The sequence below is a fragment of the Nesoenas mayeri genome, assembly GCF_963082525.1.
Source record: "Nesoenas mayeri genome assembly, chromosome: 1".
NCBI classification, from domain to species: Eukaryota; Metazoa; Chordata; class Aves; order Columbiformes; family Columbidae; genus Nesoenas; species Nesoenas mayeri.
Window position 1 is genome coordinate 15,774,939 of NC_137541.1, and position 21,569 is coordinate 15,796,507.

Sequence of the window (21,569 nt, forward strand, 5' to 3'; positions counted from 1 at the left end):
AACTGACCTGTTATTTACAGAAAACCTTTCCTAAAGTGTCATTTCACTACTGTTCCTGATGATTTGTGAGCTTATTACATTTCATACCTCCACGCAAAGTTCACAATATTCGACATTTAGACAGGAGGACTAGATACGTTTCCCTGGAACTGTCAGACAAATCTCATTGTTGGAATATGTCCTGAATAGTGATTCACCCGCAAATGAAAGCTCACAATTCAATATAACACCATCTAATACAAGACACAGATTAGTTCTTGTAAGATCACATAATAAAAAAGGCAATCAGAAATTCACTTTATGTCATTACAATGAGAATTCATCATGCTTTTCAATTCAAAACCACCACAGTCCTCAGAACTTTGCTGGAGTTTAAAGCTGGTGCCAAATTCCAGGGCATGAGCAGTATTTTCCCTTCACTGGAAGAGTCTGATTCCAGGAAATCTTTTCTCTCTCCATCTCCACCCTGTTCACCCTGCTTTGCTGCATTATTCAGCTAGTTAAATTTAGCCATGTCAGATAAGAGGATGGGTGGACAAAAACAACCAACGATGCAGATACCCCAAACCACAGTTATGCCAGTAAACATCAATAAACATCCCAACAGAAATGTAGCTCACATCTCTTTTGTTGCTACTGTAGCATATTTCATTTGAGGAATTTGTATAAATTAAATGAGCAATTAAATGAGTGGTTTTGTTTGGTGTAAGGTACATTTCTCCTTAGGAATACCTATGATAAAAGCCAACCCAACAAATGCTTTCCGTAAATGAGGTCTTAATTGTTTTCATTTCCCCTAAGAGGAAACCAAAATTACACCTCTCCTAGATCAACATCTTCCTTTCTTGCAACACGTTACAGATATTTTTCCTGGCCACTAGGCAGACAGGGGCACAATCTATGGAGAACTGTAGTCCAGCCCCTCTCTGCCTTTTCCTAGTCAACCACTAAGTATAGACCGAAAGGTTCACAAAAATTTCCTGTCTCTGTTAATACTCAGAGAAGACAAAGACCGGATCCTTCTCATCCAACTGTTTTATCATTGCAATATTTTAACTTTAAAATCCCATCTTTCTTTGCATTTCTGCTTTTCTTAACAACTTCACTGATTGAGCCAAGATGTTCCAATTTAGCCTCTGCATCAGTTATAATACACTTAGCCTTTTAGATTCTGGACAAAAATATGCCATTCATAGTGCTTATCATCTAAATAATTCACTGAAAACAGCTTATTTAAATCTTCATTGCCCTGATCAAGCATGACAGACACTTTTTCTTCTACAAATGACATTACAAAAATTCCTCGTAAAGATGCTGTCTCTTTCTCGGCTCAGAGTTTAAGCTGAATTAATAGTTGTTTTTCTATTTCATCGGGTGTTCTAGCATTTTCGTTCCTCATCCTCATTATTGCAACAAGGTTTACAAAACAAGGAGAAGCACGAATACATTAGAGATTGTTTTCAAACAGTAAAAATATAAACCAAGATCAGAGCACATTTGATTGTAATCTCAGGAAGAGAGATCCTGGATGATCTGCGAAGCCGTGGCATGATAGAATTACGCTTTCCAAACTACATCACTAAAAAACAACCAGCAGACTATTTTCTACTGACTATCATAGATGAGATGCACCATAAACCCACAATGAAAGAAATCATGAAAAAAATCAAGACTCATCTACCACAATATCACAAAGAGTTACGATGATGGGATGGATGTGCAGAAAGTTGAGGTTTATTTTAAACCTCAGTAATTACAAGCTAGTTTTTTAAATATACTCAAAGGAAAGGATCAGGATCAGCTTTTTTCTCAGAAAATCTGAAAGACAAAAATCAATTTTCTAGATTACTGTGAGAAGAATATGGTATGTTTTCTCACAGTCTACTTCTTTAAACTCAAAAACCCTCCCAAATAATCTATTCAAGCTATTCTAAATGGCTAGCTAGTGGACCAGAGCTATTTAAAATGGATATATTAATGCTGAATATCCATTAAAAGTGGAAAATTGAAAAGATCATTATGAGGAACTGCAAAAGATTAAGCCACCTGAGCAGCTTTAAAGAACACAACAGTAGCTGAAGATGTAAGAAAAGCAGAATTTGGAATCTTGCACTTGTAAATCACAAGTTCAAATATAAGCTGGATTAAAGTAACATGAGAGATAAATTGTTTGTCTCAGTTCTACTGGAAAGTGGGCATTTATTAAAATCTTTGTAACGTGTACCACTGACTGACACTCTTATTTGAAGCCTCAGAAAGCACTGAAAACATCTGAGAGAACAGAAATTCATCCTTAAAAATGGTTCCTATAGAGCAGAGACAGAGCACAATGGCAAGATGATGCACTGAGCCACACAAGTTTTGTGGGCAATACTAAAAATAATTTAAGAACAACTGCAGCAGAGCTGGCTTTCCATTATATATATTTTGATGCTAATCTTATGTAATGCATTTGGTGCTGATCAGCATTACAAAGATCAGTGCTCTAAAAATATGTGAACATGACAGATAGATAGATGCTCCTCAGCCTGTATCTCCATCCATTGCATTCACTAAAAATAGAATATTAAATTACAGAAGGGGTTGGTTGCACTGACGTCCAAAAAGGTGTCATCTGAGTTGACTCAAAGAAACAGAACGCTACCTGAAGAAAGTGTTACAGTCCTGAAAAGAGTTAAAATCCAAGAATGTTCTTGCATCCGTCCAACAATACTTGGAGTCACCAACTAGCCACACCACCACAGACAACTGTGCTCTTTTCAAGGGCTTATACTCTGGTAGAAACACCAAATGCTATTTGAAAATAAGTCAAGCACAGCTGACAAGCATTACAGATCGAAAAACATCTTTAGGAAAGCATCTCTTTTACAGCTCTGGCAATCTAAGAAAATCTTAAGGCCAAAAGCAATGTTACCATAGAAGAAATCAGCATCTCCTAACTTTTGCCTTAGAGATTTATTTACATCAGAAGTAAGAAAGTATGAATTCCAGATGCAAGAAAAAAATTACACCAATCTGTCAGCATTTTAAACTTCCTCTTGAACAGATTTTGCACGTCGCTCTCATTCAGTCTCATTCACACATTGGCTACACCCATAGCAGTAAACCTGACAGTGCCAGGAAAGGCTCCTGGATCTGGCACATGGTCATCTGTACCGCCACGCTGTCAGGACAGCCATTTTCAAGTGTTTGGCCTGGACCAGCAACCAATCTCTCAAATAACTTCCATCCACAGCTCAGGGGAGGCAATACTGCAGAGACCATCCCCAAACGGGCGCTGCAGTAAGGGCAGCCCCTGCAGCCATGATGCGGCCCGTCCTGCACCAGCAGGCCCAGGCCCGGGAATGTTCCCTCGCACCTTTTGCTCACCAGCACAGACATAACTGCTACATCCTGTGTTGGAGACACAGAGTGGGTGGCAAATTAAGTCCTGAGTGTCAGTCATAAACCTTTACTGAGAGCTTATGCTCCCAACTGAGAGAGGCAGACATTAACGCAAACATCAGGGTGACAGTGTGGAGCGATTAAATGCGTGGCCTTTCTGCAGCAAAACCAGACAGGTTTTGCTGATCCTTGAAGTGAAGCCAACGTTAATCACAACAAGCCCTGATGATACAAATTTGCCTTCAAACAGATGAGACCAAGCTTATTTACTTATTTAAATTCGCTCTTCTGAGGACATTTATGTTTTCCCTTCCATATCCACTCTCAGTTTCAAAAGTAAATGATATTTGGGGACAAGCAGTGAGTGACTGGGATATATTAGTGTTTGACTCTGAAGGAGTGGCTGAAACAACAATGAATTGTTACCTTTTTCTATTTCCTATGCTCTTTTTTAGTATTTACTTTCTTAAGCAATAATGCACTAAAAACATCTGTCATCAAGTACTTTTCTCATCATTATGACAGATAATAATACTTTAAAATAACACAGCCACAGTTACACTATTTAGTACCAGTTAATTGAAACATAGATCTCAGTAAACCCTCAGAATAAAGTTCCAAGAGAATGTATATTAGTTTTAATTATAGAATTTTTATGTCAGACTCACTTTACATTTAAACATTAATCCAAATAAACATTCAGAATTATTTTACAACATCTGGAATCCAGTTTCACCATTGCATTGAAAAACAATAAGAGGCTGAATCAAAGCTTCACAGATATTTCCCAAGAACCTTTTGTACTTGGCTGAGTATCGGCACAGTACTGCTCATATTACTGGCTGGTCCTCTGCAACTGGTGTGCATTCTAAACTCATGTATAACATTACATAACTCAAATATTTACTTAAGTAAATGTAGATAAAGATCATTATACTACCGATAGTGAGAAAGAGGTTGCCTACCCTCTATCACAGATATTAGCTGATTCTGACTTTTCCCTCAAAACAACCCAGAATATAAAAACCTAATTTACCAAAGAAAATCCATACAAATTTCTTTGTGTCCCTGGTGTATAGTGATTCATTGGTTTTGGGATCAGAGTAGCAGGTTTTCTTCTCATTCTGCCTTTTGCTATGTCCAGTACCAGTGGTCTTCAATATGTGAATCAATGCGCTACGCTTTGAGGACACCGGACAACTACTTGAACCTTGGTGCAAGGACTCTAATTTTTGAGGAACCTATGTCTTCTCTTTAATCTCAAAAATCAGTTCTATTACTGTGCCTTTAGCACTTTAACTTTAAAATACATAAAGTACACCAAGTGTCACCTTAATTTTTCTTAAGGTTGGGGAAGAATTCTTCAAAACACCAGGAAGAACTCTGCTCTCCATACAGTGCTTAAAAATTTCCAAGTGGCTTATACTAGCAAAACCTGACAATCAGAAAATCCCACAACCATTGCCCAGGATAAAATCCTGATGAGAAGCCAAGCCTCCACCATGAGCTGTGGGCAAAGGATGGATTAGTAGCTCTCCCAGAGCACTGCCTACAGGCTGTATTTCAGGCCTCCACCTAATTAATTAGCTTCTGTAAGATGTATGACACAAGTCCAACCACATTTAGTTAAGGGAATAAAAAACCTATTCAAATTCTCTATTTCATTGCTCCCTCATTACACCCACTCTCCTTTTCCATCTTCTGAGTGCTTCCTCTTTATGATTGCTTACAAGTCTGACAGTGGGGAAGATCCCCATTATATCATCTACCTGCAGCCTCTTGTCTGTTGGAAAGATTCCTTTGTTTTTAAACAAACTTTTCTGAAACATATTACTCCATAAATACAATATTCCATTTTTGGGAATCTCTCCAATTATAGACAATCGCAGCTCCCACTGATTTTAGCCTTATCTGCCCTAACCTTAGGATAAATCTGCCTAGCATAACATGGCCATTCTTGCTTTGCCTGTACTTGAAGCAGACATGAACTTGCTCTGCTTGTGCTCCAGGCTGAATGGTGTTATGCTCAGCAAGGTGTTAAGGCTGAGCTGGCCACCCTGGCTTGGAGTGCAGCTAAAATGTGCCCTGCCATCTGGGCGCAGAGCAGAGTGAGTTTGTGTTTGCCTACATCATGTAAGCTTACCATTACAAACCCACATATAAAAACACTTTTCAAGATAGTTTGACCCACCAGAATTTGCCAGTGTAATCGCCTCCATCTGCTCTGAAAAGCAAGTGGGCAACCTGATTTTTATAATTCTGCCTCTGCACATTGACTGTTTATTGGCCAAAAGATACCAGGCCACTTGGTCTCTGACAGTGATGCCCGATGGCAGGAGGAGGCAGCAAGGCACAGTATCCAGGAGACAAGACAGGAAGGATTGCTGTGGGACTCTGATTGCAATTAGTAAAGACAGTCTGACAGGATGACTGTAACTCCAGGGAGGAACCTAGTAGAGGTCTCCAGGATCAAAAAGTAGGAGAACCACATCTTCTCTAAACAACTGCATTTTCACGTTCACAGCACAACACATTTCATCTCTGTGCACTTGGTGGGTGTGTTAGTGTATTTCAATCCACCCACATGCCAAGCTGAACAGAAATAGCAAAAAGTAAGAGAACGTACAGTACTTACATTTCACTCACAATATAAGCAGTAACTGAAATCATCACTCTAAAAGCAGAAAGAACACAACAAAAACCCTAACAATAAATATTGTTTGAATAGTCCCGTGCTGGGAAGGGAATAGATTAGATGACCAAATAGGGCTCTTTCATCTTTAATCTCTATAAGGACAACAGATCTTGCAATTTATTTTTCTGGTTGTTGGCAAAATTACATGTCTTGTAAAGTTTCAGAGCTTTTAACCCTCAGTGTTTCATGACTTCTCTCTGCCAAGACATCCAGCTCTAAGTATCAGTACGAGAAAGAGCTCTATCAACAGGCAAACCAAAACAAAGTTATTGTAAAGTTGCAACAAAGAGATTTTTAATTATGACAGAAATCACAACATTTCAAGAACATTTAAAATTCATCTCAGTAAATGACTAAATAATAGATAATCGACTGGGGAAATACAGTTTTGTATCACTTCAAATCTACAGGTGACTATCATTTTCATTTTTGTATACATAAATAAGAAATCCAATTTAAAGCAGCATACAAATGAAATAAAACATGAATTTAAAAGACTTCTGCAATCAATCAGGCATCTTTTCAAATATGCCAAAATCTATTCACTCCTTCTTATGGAAGATTATTGCAGAGTATTACCTAGAGCACTAGTCTTCAAAGTGGGGTGCATGCACCATAGGGGTTATGCAAGACAATCTAAAGGGGTACAGGAGGAAAATATTAGAACTTCCATGGTACATGTACATAATTTATAAAGAAATAGATATACATATACATGGCCAGCTAAACAAGAGCACAACGTGTTATATGTGTCAGTCAAGATGGGTAACTTGGGGTATTTGCAAATAGGAATGGATGACCCCTCTGGAAAACTCTCAAATCAAGAAGAAAAGTTAACAGCCTTTTTTATGTGGGCTAAGGCACTTGTATGAAAAAGTGGCTACTGAACAAAATCTGGGTCAGTAAGCAGTCATGTAAAAAAGTAAGCAGTGGATTACAACGTGCAAACGCAGAAGAGAAAAATTTTGCTCTTATCCGAAACATGATGATAAGATTTGTTGATCTCTCTTCCAATCTGGAATGAGAAGGATGTAGAAATGGTGACTGAACTAAAATCTCGTGAGGTCTGTAATCATTATGAAGATGATTGGGCTGCCTGATTTAGAGAAAAAGTGAATAAGAAGAGACAAAATAATAACGGTAAAGAGAAAACATACCAAGCACCCTTCCTCAGCATCACCTAACAAAACACAGGATGGGTGATAAAGTTGAGAGATAATACTCTTAAAACAACAGATTTTTTTTTAATTTAGTGCAATGTATAATTATCCCTTCAAACCCTGTACAGTAAGAACATCTGCAATCACACTCAGTGAAATTAGGACAATTTTTCTGAATTCTTCATGGCATAAACCAACCACATCAAGCATCAGCAAGGAATTGGCTAAAGATTCACCCAACTGCAGAATATATCTACCTACTGCTTACAGAGGGTTATTTATATCTTCTCTGAAATAATCTGAACTGGTTAATACGAGAACAGGTCTCAGGCACAGCAACAGCAAGTTCTTGGTGTGTGGAAAGCAGAAAACCAAAAGCCAGGAATATACAAAGTCACAAGTAACACAAACATATGTTTTGGATTCACAGGAAAAGGCCATTTTTTCTTACCTGTTTTTGTTTTAGTACTATATACACGGATTGCTAGATGCTGCTTTTATTCAAAAGCAAAATCTTTGAGTCATGAATAACATTTTTATTGTTATCGTCCTATGTTAAGCTAACTGGAGAAACAGCGATGAAATCGTAATGAATCACAATTCCTTTTTTTGTGAAATTGAATAAATGAAAACTCTGACATCAGAATGTCTCAACATTTTAGGACTGCACATTTCAGTTTTTCACCATTCAAATCTACCATCAATATTACGATATTAAAAAAAAAAAAAAATTTCTAATGATTCTTAAAAGTTCTCCCCAATCTTTGTTCACTGAGAATTCTGAGATACTTTTGTTTACTTTTAATTTGGAAAAGAAGTCAATTGTGAATTCCTCCAGGAAATTAAATTTCCATCTTTAGCACTGCTCTACTATATCTATCAGAAACGAAGCATTTGAGAGGAAATGTTCCATGGTCACCCTGCTCAGCTTCACAAAGTCATTGTTGCAAGTTGGATTGCAAGACTGAATGAAGACTGCATTCTTGGCTACACCACTAAAACATAATGAAACAGTGCTGTCTGACATAGCTCCTGTTCTACACATGGTACACATCTCAGCCTCAATCTGTCTGCCCAAAAATAGGTACAAAAAAAAATTAAGATATTCTAGATTATATCCACAGGGCTGGCAAGCACAGCACGGGAGAAGTGGAGAGGCAGTTGGAGGCTACGCATGACATTTTTGCACTTATTGATGGCACCATACACCTATGGCTTGGCAACTCTGTTGAGTCCTGCAACATTTAGTTTTGTAACGTGTATCAGTAAGTAAAGAGAGAAAAAAAAAAGAGAGATAAAAAAGCAGCTGTGTGATAAACAGTTGATTCTGTGATATCGCTTTACAATTTGCAGGTATATTCTTGAAGGACACTCACGTTTATTCTGCCAGTTTGACTAAACCAGTCAGTTTTTCAAAGTTTCAGGTTTTATTTTCAGTTGTCAATATCAAGAAGTTCAAGGGCTCAGACTCCCTCTTTACTTCTATGCTCCTTTAGTTTAAGGTCAGCTAATACAAAGCCACACATCATATACTTGTCAGCTTATTTCTACATACCCATTTTGCTCAGCATTTCTTAAGAATGTGTCAGCTGGCTGATCACAAAACGATGTGTGCTTTCGAACAAGCTACTGCCCAGATTCAACTCTGACAGAGATGATGAGCACAACAGACCCTGGTGCTTTCACTGTTACAGCTGATATGTCTTTTTTCCAGCTGAATGCCAGTATTTGGTGCCACAATCCATGATAAATAGGGACACAAGTGTAATAAGCTTTACTCACGATGACTCTTGCAACCTACTAAAAATCCTGATTTCTTTCATGAGCAAATTTCACTCTGAAATTATGAAACCATGATTGGCTGTCTTTAACAAAACACCCAACTTAAGCATTACGCTCCAAATACACAGCAAAATAATACAAACACTTTTTTATTTCAAAATCTTAAATATTCTTTATGGCCTTGATGCTGCTCCGCCTACATTCCTCTTCCATACACTAGTTTGCAAACTGCCAATACAATTCAGTCAACAGACATGGTAAATAAGGTATGTCTTATTGAATTTCAATTTATTTAAAGCTATTCAGAGACAGCAGGTGTCTAAAAGGTAAACAGAATCCATACTAACTTAATTGCTGCTATGTTTTGTAGCCAATTGTTACACAAAATGGTTAACAAGTATCTCTCTTTAAAAGAACAATAAAGTAAATGAGTGTCACCGGATTCTGAGTTTGCTTTCAGAATTCATGTTAAGTTAAAAACTGGTTTACAAATACAAGCAGTCACTTCTTGTGGGTCTGCGTATTGCAAAAAATAATTTTCATCTCTTCATAAGAAAAGCATTAAAATTTCAGCAACAGACTTCACAAGAAAATTGTTGATCTTACAAATTAATTTTTCATATGACAACATTCACTGTACTGTACTATCCGTTGGCTTTTGGAGGATCCTTACCCAAAGGATAAGGCTTTGGGAACCTTCCTCTATTCAGTTAACACTAGATAACAGTGCATGGCAAATGACTAGAAGTGTTTGAGATATGCAGACAAATCAATGGTCAGTTAAATGTACGTCAAATAATAAATATATGGAAAAATGCCCAATTTTTGTTGCAAATAGTGAAAAAATATATTTGAATAGTCCAGATTTTAATATCATAATGACAATGAATCATGCAGCTGATGGAATATCAAATGTTGGTAAGTATTTAACCAAATGGAACTGTCTTAATTTTACTTAACAAGAACTACAATTTTGATTTTTATTAAATTTATATGGCAAATTCAATTTGGAGTTATACAGACAAAATTTTACTGCTACCAATAGACTGTGTTCATCTGAAAGCAGAATTTAAGTGAAAATGTTTCCAGCTACAATGAAAAGCCAATTTGAAGGTTTTGTCTATCTAGATTGCTTTACTGTTATGTTAAAAATCCACAAAACCCAGAACATTGGACATAGAAAAACACGAGTTTTTAGGAATTAAAAATTGCTTACAAGCTGCTCAGACTTCACACCGTAGAGCTGAATGGTCTTTGCCACATTTTTTGCCACAGCTAAACTCAGGTCTGGATCAACAGCAGCCACATTTAGCTCACTGGAAGCAAAGATTACAAATATTAATTAACAACTACATAGCGCTGTATTTAATTGATAAAGAATTAACTACGAATATGTAGTTACATGGCACATCAGTTTAGAGAGAGTAACACATACAACCAAGTCTTTCTAAGCACCGTAATTCAGTTTACGATTTAACGAGTCATTTGGGAATTTTATGTGCAGTGTTCCTATTCTAGTAAAAATGAGCAAAGTTTAGGAATGACACTTCAGTATGAAATCACTATTAGTAAGCCATTCAAAAATATTGACTGCAATTAACTACATTCAAGCTTTGGCAGCAGCCTTCAAACATTACAGGTGAATACACAGCTATTCAACTCTAGAATTACATGAGCTGTGCAGAAATACCCAGGGGACGCCTCAGCTTGACACAACTGCTAAGCTGTGTTTTAGGCAATCCTTTATAGAAACAGAGGCCCCAAAGGAACGACAGGGAACAAATGGAAGAAGCAAAATACTTCTAAATCACTTCCAGTATTTCTTGTTCATGCAGCCGCCCCAGATCTCCATCGGTTGGGGCTGCATTAATAAATGCTCTACTGAAAACAGAGAAGCACAGGGACCATCACATGGCTTGTGATGAGATTAACCTCTCCCAAGAGCTGGAGAGACACCAGGCACCCTGATGTAGGAATAACCTTCTCCGTGAACTCTGCAGGGCCTCAAACATCATTAGCTAAAGGTCAGTCTGGAAAATTCAGCTGAAATTTCATAATTTTCGTGGTTTTTCCCCTTCTTCTCTGCAGGGAGCAAAATAACAACAACCACACCAACAGGCACGTTCTGCATATCTTCATCTCCCAGTCACAAGTTCAGTGTCGGTATTTAATACTGCACACACACAAACTGTGAATACTGCCCGTCATTTCCAGACTGTATTAAACAGAGTTGTCCTTTCCAAAACCTTATGAGGGAAAACACATCATTGGTAATTGAAGCATCTCATTCTACAAAACCTTCCTGGAATAGTTCTCTTTACGTATTACCTGGCTGTTTCACTCTAACAGAATATTTACATCAGGTATTATCACTTGCAGCCAAGCCACTATCATCTTCCCTTTGACAAAGTCAGGATAATTAAGATATCAGACATTTACAGTATGTGTGAAGTTTCTCTTCCAGATGCTTAAGAGGCATTTGGACAATGCCCTTAACAACACACTTTAACTTTTGGTCAGCCCTGAAGTGGTCAGGCAGTTGGACTAGATGATCTTTGTACATCGCTTCCAACTGAAATATTATTCCATTCCATTCCATTCCATATCCTGACTTAATTTTTACACTAACCAGTTTCATAACTAAAGAGTAATCAATCTTTCACTGCTAAGGAAGTCTCATTTATAAAATTGTAACTTATGAGAAAAAACATGTTGAAGAGTACATTTTTCAATGTATTATATCTGCATACCTCGCTATAGTTTTAATGATGCTGTCGAGCTCATCAGAAGAAGGAGGATTCCGACCTCCAGGAGGGAAGACGAGATTGATGGGGTCAAAGAGTCGAGACAAAGATTTTGACAAATAAGCAGCTTCGTATTGTTGCAGTGAATCTTTCAAGGCCTTTTCTGGACTGTGAGCATAAGACAAAATGAATACATTTTAAATTAAAATACACAATAGCATTGAATCTTTCCAGATGATATAGACTTTGCAGTATTGCACCTGGGTCTTCTTTCTGCTCTTTAAACATAGGCACTTGAAAATATTTTAATAGTGTAGAGCACCTTGCTTTTCACTTGAACCACATAACTAGTCAGGGAGCCATTCTGCATAGTTCAATACAGTTCTTAGTACTTTCTGTAAGACCTACATGGAATCCCTAATTCAAGGTGTTCTTGAGACAAACAGTGCTAAAAACATCTGCAAAATAATACCAAGATACCCAGAACTGCAATGAAGTCCGTTTTATATTCACATACTTCATTAGCTGATAGCTTGTACTTGACATATTTTACAAAAAAAAGTATCTCCTGGTATAGGTATGCATATAGAAAGCTTCAAATAGAAAGATTCTTGTTCAATTTACCTTTAATAAGCTTCAGTCTTTAGTACTTCTAGTTGTGCAAATGCATAAGCAGTAGTTCTCTTAAATATTTTACCTCACTGTCAGAAGTTTGGTGAACTTTTTACTTTGCTTCCATTGAAGTCAATGAGAAATGTCCCCCTGACTGCGCAGGAACATATTTAAGCCAATAGAAATCTCACATAAAATATTCATCTTATCTTAGGTAAGTCTAGAAGTTCTAATAGACTTGATGAGCCTGTTCCAGTTTGATCTGATATCTACCACTCAGCATGTTTATTCTACGATGTATAAACATAAAAACTGTGAATCATAACAAACTGAGCATTTGTCACACGCCAGTGATTGCAGTATCGTTAAGAGAAAGCTAGTGCCGTAATTGCGACACATACAAAACTGAATTTATAGCATTCTGCTCTTTTTTTTCACCCAAAGAGACAAAAAGATAAAACTAGTTCCAAAATCAGGGACTTTGTGAAAGACAACCCAACACTGTTGATTATATAAACTAATGAAAATCCTGCAGCTCTAAAATAGTATTAAACCAACCACTGCAAGAGGAAAAAAAAAACCCTTTAAACTTTTCCCACTCTGACAAATTGAATAACACTAGGTTATTAAAAATATTCTGTGTTTTTGCAGGGTGAAAAGCTTTACATTTTGTTGCCTTAGAGTTCATAATACATACTCATAATCTTGTTTTTTCTGCATGAAGATGTCCTGTGTATCTTCTTCCATTTGCTGTAGTTCAGTAAAGAGGTCAGTAGTTCCACTTGTGTTAAAATTCCTCTGAATATTTTGACTATATTGTTGAAGGCGCTTCCACAAGTCATTATAAAGCCTCAGTAGTTTGGGGTACTCTCCTTCAAAAGCTTGTTTCAGAAACATAGAGGCTGCAAAATAAAGCAGTAAGCAATATGCACTGCTAAGTTTAAACTGTTTTTTTGATTCATATAAACAATCTGTATCTTTGCATTTCTATCAATGAATGATATACAATGTTATCCTATCTTTAGTATTAATTATGTAATATTTACAATTAATTTCAAAGTGGCATGAGTTATCACATTAAATGGCACATATCTAAAGCAGCAGCAGAAAATCCAGAATTGGAAGACTGGACATGGAAAACTTAGTTTGTACAATAAAGATGCTAATCATGGTTGTGCAACACTTGGTATCAAACTTAATTATCACTCTTATTTGAGGCCAAAGTCCGATTAGAACTCTCTAAATCTAGAGATTTTCTAACAATAGCTTGATGGGGAAAAAGTTTGGGGCTGTGTAACTTTGAAGATAACCATTAAAAACAGACGAAGATAACTTCTATGAGTCAAAGTCTGATGAGGGAGGCATATGCTTTTATACATGCTTCTTAAAACAAGGCACCTAAAATGTAATTCCTAAACTTGACAAATAAAGAATGACAAAGCCAGCAGAAAAATCAGTGCTATTTTCAGGCTTGAAAGGCTTGCGGCAGGTAACAGGAAATGAAACAAATGTACAACTGCTCCAGCAACTGATGTTAATCTTGACCTAACATCACTCATACTTTACGGATTTCCCACTACATTAGGAGATTAACACTGTTCCATCCATTCGCTGATTTTTCAGGTTCCAGAGATCTGCCTCATTTCACCCAGCCTGTCCCTTCAACTTAAATATACTCTAATTTTGAATATGGGAGGATTCACATCTATTATCAAACACAGAGTTATTTTAGGTCACAAGGCTCTGTTTATGAAGCCTGTCCCAGCCTCACAAAAGCAGATAACGATCCTTTATCAAACTCTGTAAACTGCCATGAATTCCTATTTTTACACTATTTTTCTGATATTGTCTAGTCTTCTGCTGATCTATATGATCCAGAGGTCTGTGACTGATGTCACTGGATTCAATTACTTAGAATTTATATGTTAAAAATGAACATTTATATATAGATGTGTCACCTAAATGAAAAAGTCTACTCGCTGTAGACTTTTTCCCCAAAACTCAGCTGTAGTAAAACAAAAACTTCTTTCACAGTTCAAAAATCCAACTGTTCCCTCTAAATGCTTATAGAGAAAACAAGATGAAAAATCATAAGTAATAAAATATTATGGAATAGCTGTCAGACAAAGTACTGCTGACAGAATGCGAGAGTTCCCTTACTTCCAAAATGTTGATTGATCCCATTAACTGATGTCACAATTTTACAATCTTAAACCCAAGTGCTGAAAACAGGTAGCACATGTTCAGTTTGAACAGATGAGATTCTGGGTATGTTCATAGAGCTGTTAAAGTAATCCGTAAGGCAAACAGTAAAATTAATATGTTTTAATACAAGATGAATACATTTTCTTTTGGGATCATCTAGTTACTTAGCAACTGCTGAACATGAATCAGCCAGTTAGTTCCTTAAAATTCTACTGCTGCTATAAAGCCTGGAAGGACCAAGTTTTTAAGGGCCAATGCAACAGCTGAGATCACAAAGATAAATGCGAATCTTATACACTTTACCCGTATGAATAAAAAATAGACTTTATATGCTGTATACAACATTAAAGATACATTTATGAAAGCACCAAACTCACCTATGATCCAACTGCATGCTGCATTAGCATGAACAGGTAATAGTACTGTAGTATGTTTATACTTTATTTTTATTTAATATTCCTTGATTGTATCTGCTATTTACATATTACATATGTAAAGAATATTGTGTATAGTCAGAACACCAGCAATTTATATTTAGACCAGACATAATTTTGAAGAAACTCAACTCCTACTTATAAAGGTATCCAAAAATGGCTAAAATCAGATGTTTGCAACTGATCACTGTTCAAAAAGACTATAAGAATCACAGAATCACACAGAATCACAGAATGTCAGGGATTGGAAGGGACTTCAAAAGATCATTTAGTCCAATCCTCCTTCTGGAGCAGGAACACCCAGATGAGGTTACAAAGGAAGGCGTCCAGGTGGGTTTTGAATGTCTCCAGAGTAGGAGACTCCACAACCCCCCTGGGCAGTCTGTTCCAGGCTTTGTCACCCTCACTGAGAAGAAGCTGCTTCTCAAATTTAAGTGGAACCTTTTGTGTTCCAGTTTGTACCCAATGCCCCTTGTCCTATTACTGGTTGTCACCGAGAAGAGCCTGGCTCCATCCTCCTGACACTCACCCTTTATATATCTGTAAACTGAACTGTTCTTTAAAATCAAATTACTATTTTTGAATTTGGCAAACCCACTTCACCTTGGGAAGTATAATGTGCTATTCCAAGGATTTTTATCTCCACATGCAGCCTGCAAAAATACATTTTTGTTATAAGACAATGGCTACTTAATGAAGTAGAAAATATTACCTTCTGAAAATTCAGCCACAGTTGAGGATCCCCCTGTTTGGTTACTATACCAAGAAGTTCTAAATTCAGAGACCACACACTGAGTGAAGCTCTGCTATAGTTCTAGTGAGGAGACAATGAGCAAAGGGCTTACTGAAATGAGATATAAAATAGCTACAGAGCACACTGCAAATCATTTATACTGAATACTTACAGTCTGTTGCTGACTGAAACTGAGATGAAAGTGTCTGCGTTACTGCAGTCCAAAATTTGTACAAAATGTCAGACTGGCCATCCTGATAGCAAGGAACAAAAGAAAGACAAGTTTCAAAACATACTATTTTCAAATAATTTTAAACAATGCAAATGCTTCCACTCAAAGATGTTCTACCATCACTGAGAACAAAAACTAAGTAAATGAAGTCTGAGAAGTTTTCCTCAGGTTTAAAGCTGGAAAAAATACTGGAGAAAACAAAAGTAAAAGCTTCAGTCTTGTCTCAAATGGTGTATTTTCCTTTAAGTCTGATAGAAATGCTCCCAGCTCTCTATGGGCATGAGTGTAGATCAAAGCTGTGCACCTCAGGAGACACGTTAGAAAATCTCTTTGCGTTGCAGGGACCTTCTCATTCCATAGGGGTTCTCGTGCTGATCCATCACAGCAATGGCTGTTACTGCCATCGCAACACACTTGCCAACACTGACCAGGGACTAAACCCAGCACACACTGCTCTGCTCCACACAGGACAGTTTCCTGTTTCGAAAAAAGTAAAGCACATGAAAATACAGTGAACCTCACAGTTGACTCTCCACCACCTTGTTTGCTGTCAGGAGTGGAAACAGGGAGGCGCATTCTTGCGAAAAGGATGCACAAGAAGCAGAAGGCTGTTTCCTTACTCTCCCCAATACCCTGAACTTATGTTCAAGCACTAAAGCATGATTTTGTTTTCTGTGTTTTGCGTTCTTCCTCTCTGTGTGTTTGAGATAAAAAAAACTGCAAGAGATGGCGATGGGTACCCTGTCCTGCCCACCAGCTGGATAGCTGCAGGGTTGTCCAGTGTTTCCATGGCAAGGGGATGCTCGCTCTGGACAGAACAACTTTCTTCATTGCATGGTACACAGGGTAATGGATTGACCCCACTGTATAAATTACCCAGTTTCACCAAATTACTATAGTAATGATAATCAGCAAAAAGTGCTCAGAATGGAAAACTGGAACTATGACAAATGTCAGCGGTTCTGAAGATCTTACACTGCCACTTGGCTGCTTCCATCTGAACCCACACTGAAACATCCAAGGCTTTAAATCAAAGCACAACATTCACAGCTAAAGATGGGTTTCAGCAAAGGGCTCAACACTGAAATCACTGTCAAAGAGGGGTGCGTTTTCTCAGCTTTTCTTTTGGCACTGCCAGTGACTTCACTATGACCAAAAAAAAAAACAACCAAAAAACCCACCACCGCCAACAACAACAAAACCCAAACAATGCTAGTTCTTATTAATGAGAGGAGCCCTTTTAAAATGTCAGTTCAACTGCTCTGTCCAGCACCACAGAAAGGAGATTAACTGTCAAATATAAAAGTCCAGCTACTCCAAAATTAATTGACAGAGGAAGAAAGAATGCACTGTATTGACTCACACTGGCAATAACATACAAAGCAATGATGGTGTTTGGAATGTCATCCATTAACAGGGTACCACTGCATCCCACTTGAAGAGCTGGTCATTGAAAGACTGCAAGTTCAAGTCTCAGTTCCAAAACTATCATCTTAAAGAACTGAGATCTAAAATCTGAAAATTGGCCAAAAGTACATGGAGGCATCTGAAAAAATCAAATAAAATAGAATACTTAAACAAATTCTGAGATTAGATGATGAATTCATCCAGCCCTACCCATTATCTCTAAAGATATTAAAAGAAATACAAAATTTATGTGTTAAGAATTGAGAGAGAACATCTTTTATGCTGTTGGACTCATGCTTGTAAAACGTATGAAAATTAAAATAGAATTCTAAAATAAACTGAGATGATGGAATCTCATTTTTGGCTGCTTGAGGACACTGATGGATTTAGAAACTGATGTAATTTATTTTATAGCTATGTTTGTATTTTCTGTAAAATTGTGCTTGATTTTCATAAATGGGCAAACTAAAATGATAATATTAGACAATGATTCAGAAGGTGTACTGCATAAAATATCTTTGGGTTTTTTTTGTAGAGGTATTACTACAGCATAAACATGAAATTACTCAGTTCTTCATTTCACAGTTTCACATCTAAAACATGAAAATTTCTATAAAACAAATGGCCTTTCACATCAACTATGGAGTAAATTAATTAGCTTTCATATTCTGTATCCCAGCCTGGAACAATGTTTGCCTATTCAGCATGGTAACTCAATTCAATTTCTAAATGATCTAATGGAGGTGGAAAAATATTTACAGAGCACTTTCAAACAGCTTTTTTTCATTACTGTAATCACCAACTACACCTCTGTCACAGTCTCAGCACAAAGTGCAATGATTAAAGGGCCTTGAAAATGAACTTGCACGTAGTCCCCCCACATTGCAATTTCTATCCTAATTGTCAGAATCAACACAGTGACAAATAACACGTGATGACATTTAATGTTTTTGTGAAAATCTGTAACTTCTGTAGGTATCTATATATATACATAATATCAATTCAGACATATATACATATGTACTCGTGTAAGCACTTGCATATTAGCTGCAGCTGCAGCAATTAAGCCTCTGCCCATTAGCATTTGACTTCTGACCTGGACAAATGGTTCGTTAACTGTATGAGAATTTTGTAGTGAAGAAGGCTCTCATGTCTTGGCTAACTGCTGTATCATGGAGGAGGAGAAAGGAGGTGAAAAGCTACACGGAAAATCCAAATAACATCTCATACTGATTGACTACTCAGTCAAAAATGTTTAGGGGAAAAAATCATAAATGCCCCAGTTTGGGATCAACTGAAAACGCTGTCTACAGAGTCATTACTGGTTGCTTCTACAATATAAGATACACTACTCCACTTTGTCCCGTGTTGAGATGCACTCATTCTGGAGGTGAAATATAGCTGCTGATTAACAGCACACAAAGGACCGCGTAAGAGTTTGTGGCAGGAACTAGAGAATGTTGTTGCCTACGCATACACCAGGGGGTATTTAAGTGGGTGGACTGTAGCTACCAAAACTGGAATACAGCAAAGCATTAGCATTAGATAACCCTGCTGGAGTAAAAAGTGCCATATGCAACCATGAGCATCCAGAAACCATTTATTTATTTTGTTTAAACCTGTAACTTCTTTCCTTACACATTAACTCAATATATTATTTTTAAGTACTTTTAACTATCTCACTGCTTATTTTTTAAACCACATATTCTAACAGAAATTGCATCTGTGCCTGTAGATAACAATGGAAATTATAATTTAACTATTTACAATATAGTGCGCAATTCCATTGACAATAATCAATAGTAGAAAATGACACCAAAAAAGGGTAGCAAAAAGGAGTGTTTTTCTCCAGCATAGCAGGAAATCAAAGGAACGTCCCTCTCCTTGTACTCGACAACCTCTTCAAGCACTGAAGACGACAGGCAGGATGAAGGTAGAAGAGAAAAGGGTGGCACTGACTGCCTGAAATGTACACAGTAAATCTGGCTCGTTTTATCGTAATGGAAAGTTTATCAGCCTTCCCCTATGCTCCATATAGCACCATGAGCAACACCCCACAGTATCAGAAAGTAACTGCTCTTTTGGGCCTTTCACTTTCAGAAAATGTCACCTAGCTAAAACTGCATCCCTGTCATCTCCCCATCTGTGGAGTGTAAGCAATGAATTTGGTCCTCCCCTACATTTCCACTCAATACCCTCACCGGTTGACAACATATTGGGTACATCCACATTAGTGATTCAATGCATAGAAGGGATTATTTTTGGTGCAAATCTGTCTTGTGCCTCTATTTGTTGTCCTGCAGTACCCACTGAAGTGTGCTGGCAGACTAACGAACTTCCACTCTTCAAGGAATACACAACCTCATCATTAGCTTAAAAAGAACAACTTCTGCAACTAAATAGCTTTTTGCACAGTATCATCATATTTTTGTAACAGAACCCACAAGGATGTACTAATATTTTTATCAATTAATATTCTGAGACTTTAAATTGGGAATTTTCCATTTCTCTTGCTTCTGAAAATGAAATAACATTGAAAGATGTGAAATTACACCCCCTCCAAAATAAAAATGCTTGCTTTGAAATCTAGTCACAAGCAGATTAACATCTTGTGATACAATCCCTTGTAGCAGGAGCAGCTGACAAGATGAGTAATGAACTGCATCCGATTATCTTTTCAGCTCTGTGGCAATCATTTCCCAACAGCTTCCTATTCCATAACCAACAACACTGGAAAAAGGTCACCATTCTGTCATATTTGCCCCCCATCAGTGTATGTGTTTAATAACTCAGAGACCACATAAACCTTTTGAAGTTAAGAGGTCTGGTACTGTTATCTGAGGCAAAACTGTTTCAGTAACATATTACACATATAGAAATCCTACAGAAAACATCCGTACATCATTTAAGGTCTCTCAAAAGGAAATTATTACACTTTAGAATATAATAGAATGCTGCTTCCTTTTTTCATGCAATACCTTCTTTCTTCAACAAAAAACCTTAACTGTAATTGACGGTATCTAAAACTCTGGACAGGCAACGTTTAGGTTGACATATACATGCTTTCCCCAATATATAATGTAACTGAATTAAATTTATGAACATTAATTGCAAGCAACTGTAGGACTGTGATGGCAAAATAAGCTTTTCTCGCAAAAGCAGATCCATTTAACTCAGCATTTTTGAAGTGATGGTATTATCTGTTCACAGTTTTCTCTTGATCTCACAGCAGAGGAAATCTATCTGCACGTAAATCATACTTTGTACCACTACAAAACGGTTGGGAGGTTAAGATCAGCCACAGAACTGGGTATATTTTCCATAAAAATCTGCTGTGAAAACGCTCCTAAATCTGAACTACACTCACATAAACTACTAATCTACCAGCCCAAACTGGGAATGAAAAATATTGTCACTGCTGTTCCTGCAGCCAGTGACAACTTTATTCCCCAGCACTGATACTCAGATGATTCAGTAGCCCCTATGCAACCCCCCGGGCAGTGCAAGACAGCCCAGGTCTGCCTTCCCCTTCTCCATCCTCTGCTGTCAGAAACAAACTGAACATGAACTGGGGCAACCTCTGCTGTTCTGACTTGTTGGACAGCTGGCCAGAACCAGGGGAGCAGAGAAATGCTTTTGCAACACATATGGACTATAAGCACTTAGCTACTTTTGAAAATGTTTTTCCTAGGGGATCCATTTACATCTGTGTAGAGTAAAATACAAAAACACAACATTCAGATTCCAGTCTGGCCCATCCACTATAATTTTACCCTTTTTCATACTGTTTAAAAATTCGGTACTCTGTCACACATACTATTCACACAGGAATTATTCGTTCATGGAAATTACACACATAAATCAGGCAAAATATGTCTGGCAGGCTAGACAACAAATGGCAATGAATATTCTCAACAGTAGGGCTCACTTTATTGCGTACATGACCTGGACAAAGATCATTAGTGCAAGCTATAATTCAACAAAGTTTGCCCTTATTAGAATAATAGATGCGGGCAGTCTGACTTCCATGGTATACCTTATTTATGTGAAATTAAGAATGTGCTTGAGTGCTTTGCTGAATCAGGGCCATAACCAACAATCAGCAAAAAACGAGTGCACCTTCTGTAAATAGTCTCAACTGTTACTATAAAGTTACCACTACTGTCAATATTTTGCACAGA

The 21,569-nt window shown here is 37.3% G+C and overlaps 1 protein-coding gene across 1 annotated transcript in view; it reads right to left on the reverse strand.

Annotated features, from left to right (window-relative positions):
- COG5 (component of oligomeric golgi complex 5) overlaps positions 1–21,569 on the reverse strand; it is a gene marked incomplete at both ends in the record, with an annotated part of 114,786 nt that overhangs the window by 21,799 nt on the left and 71,418 nt on the right. The window contains 4 exons of the mRNA XM_080363321.1: positions 10,238–10,337; positions 11,772–11,933; positions 13,075–13,279; positions 15,922–16,003. Coding sequence (XP_080219447.1) covers positions 10,238–10,337; positions 11,772–11,933; positions 13,075–13,279; positions 15,922–16,003 — 549 coding nt within the window. The remainder of the gene's footprint in view (positions 1–10,237; positions 10,338–11,771; positions 11,934–13,074; positions 13,280–15,921; positions 16,004–21,569) is intronic.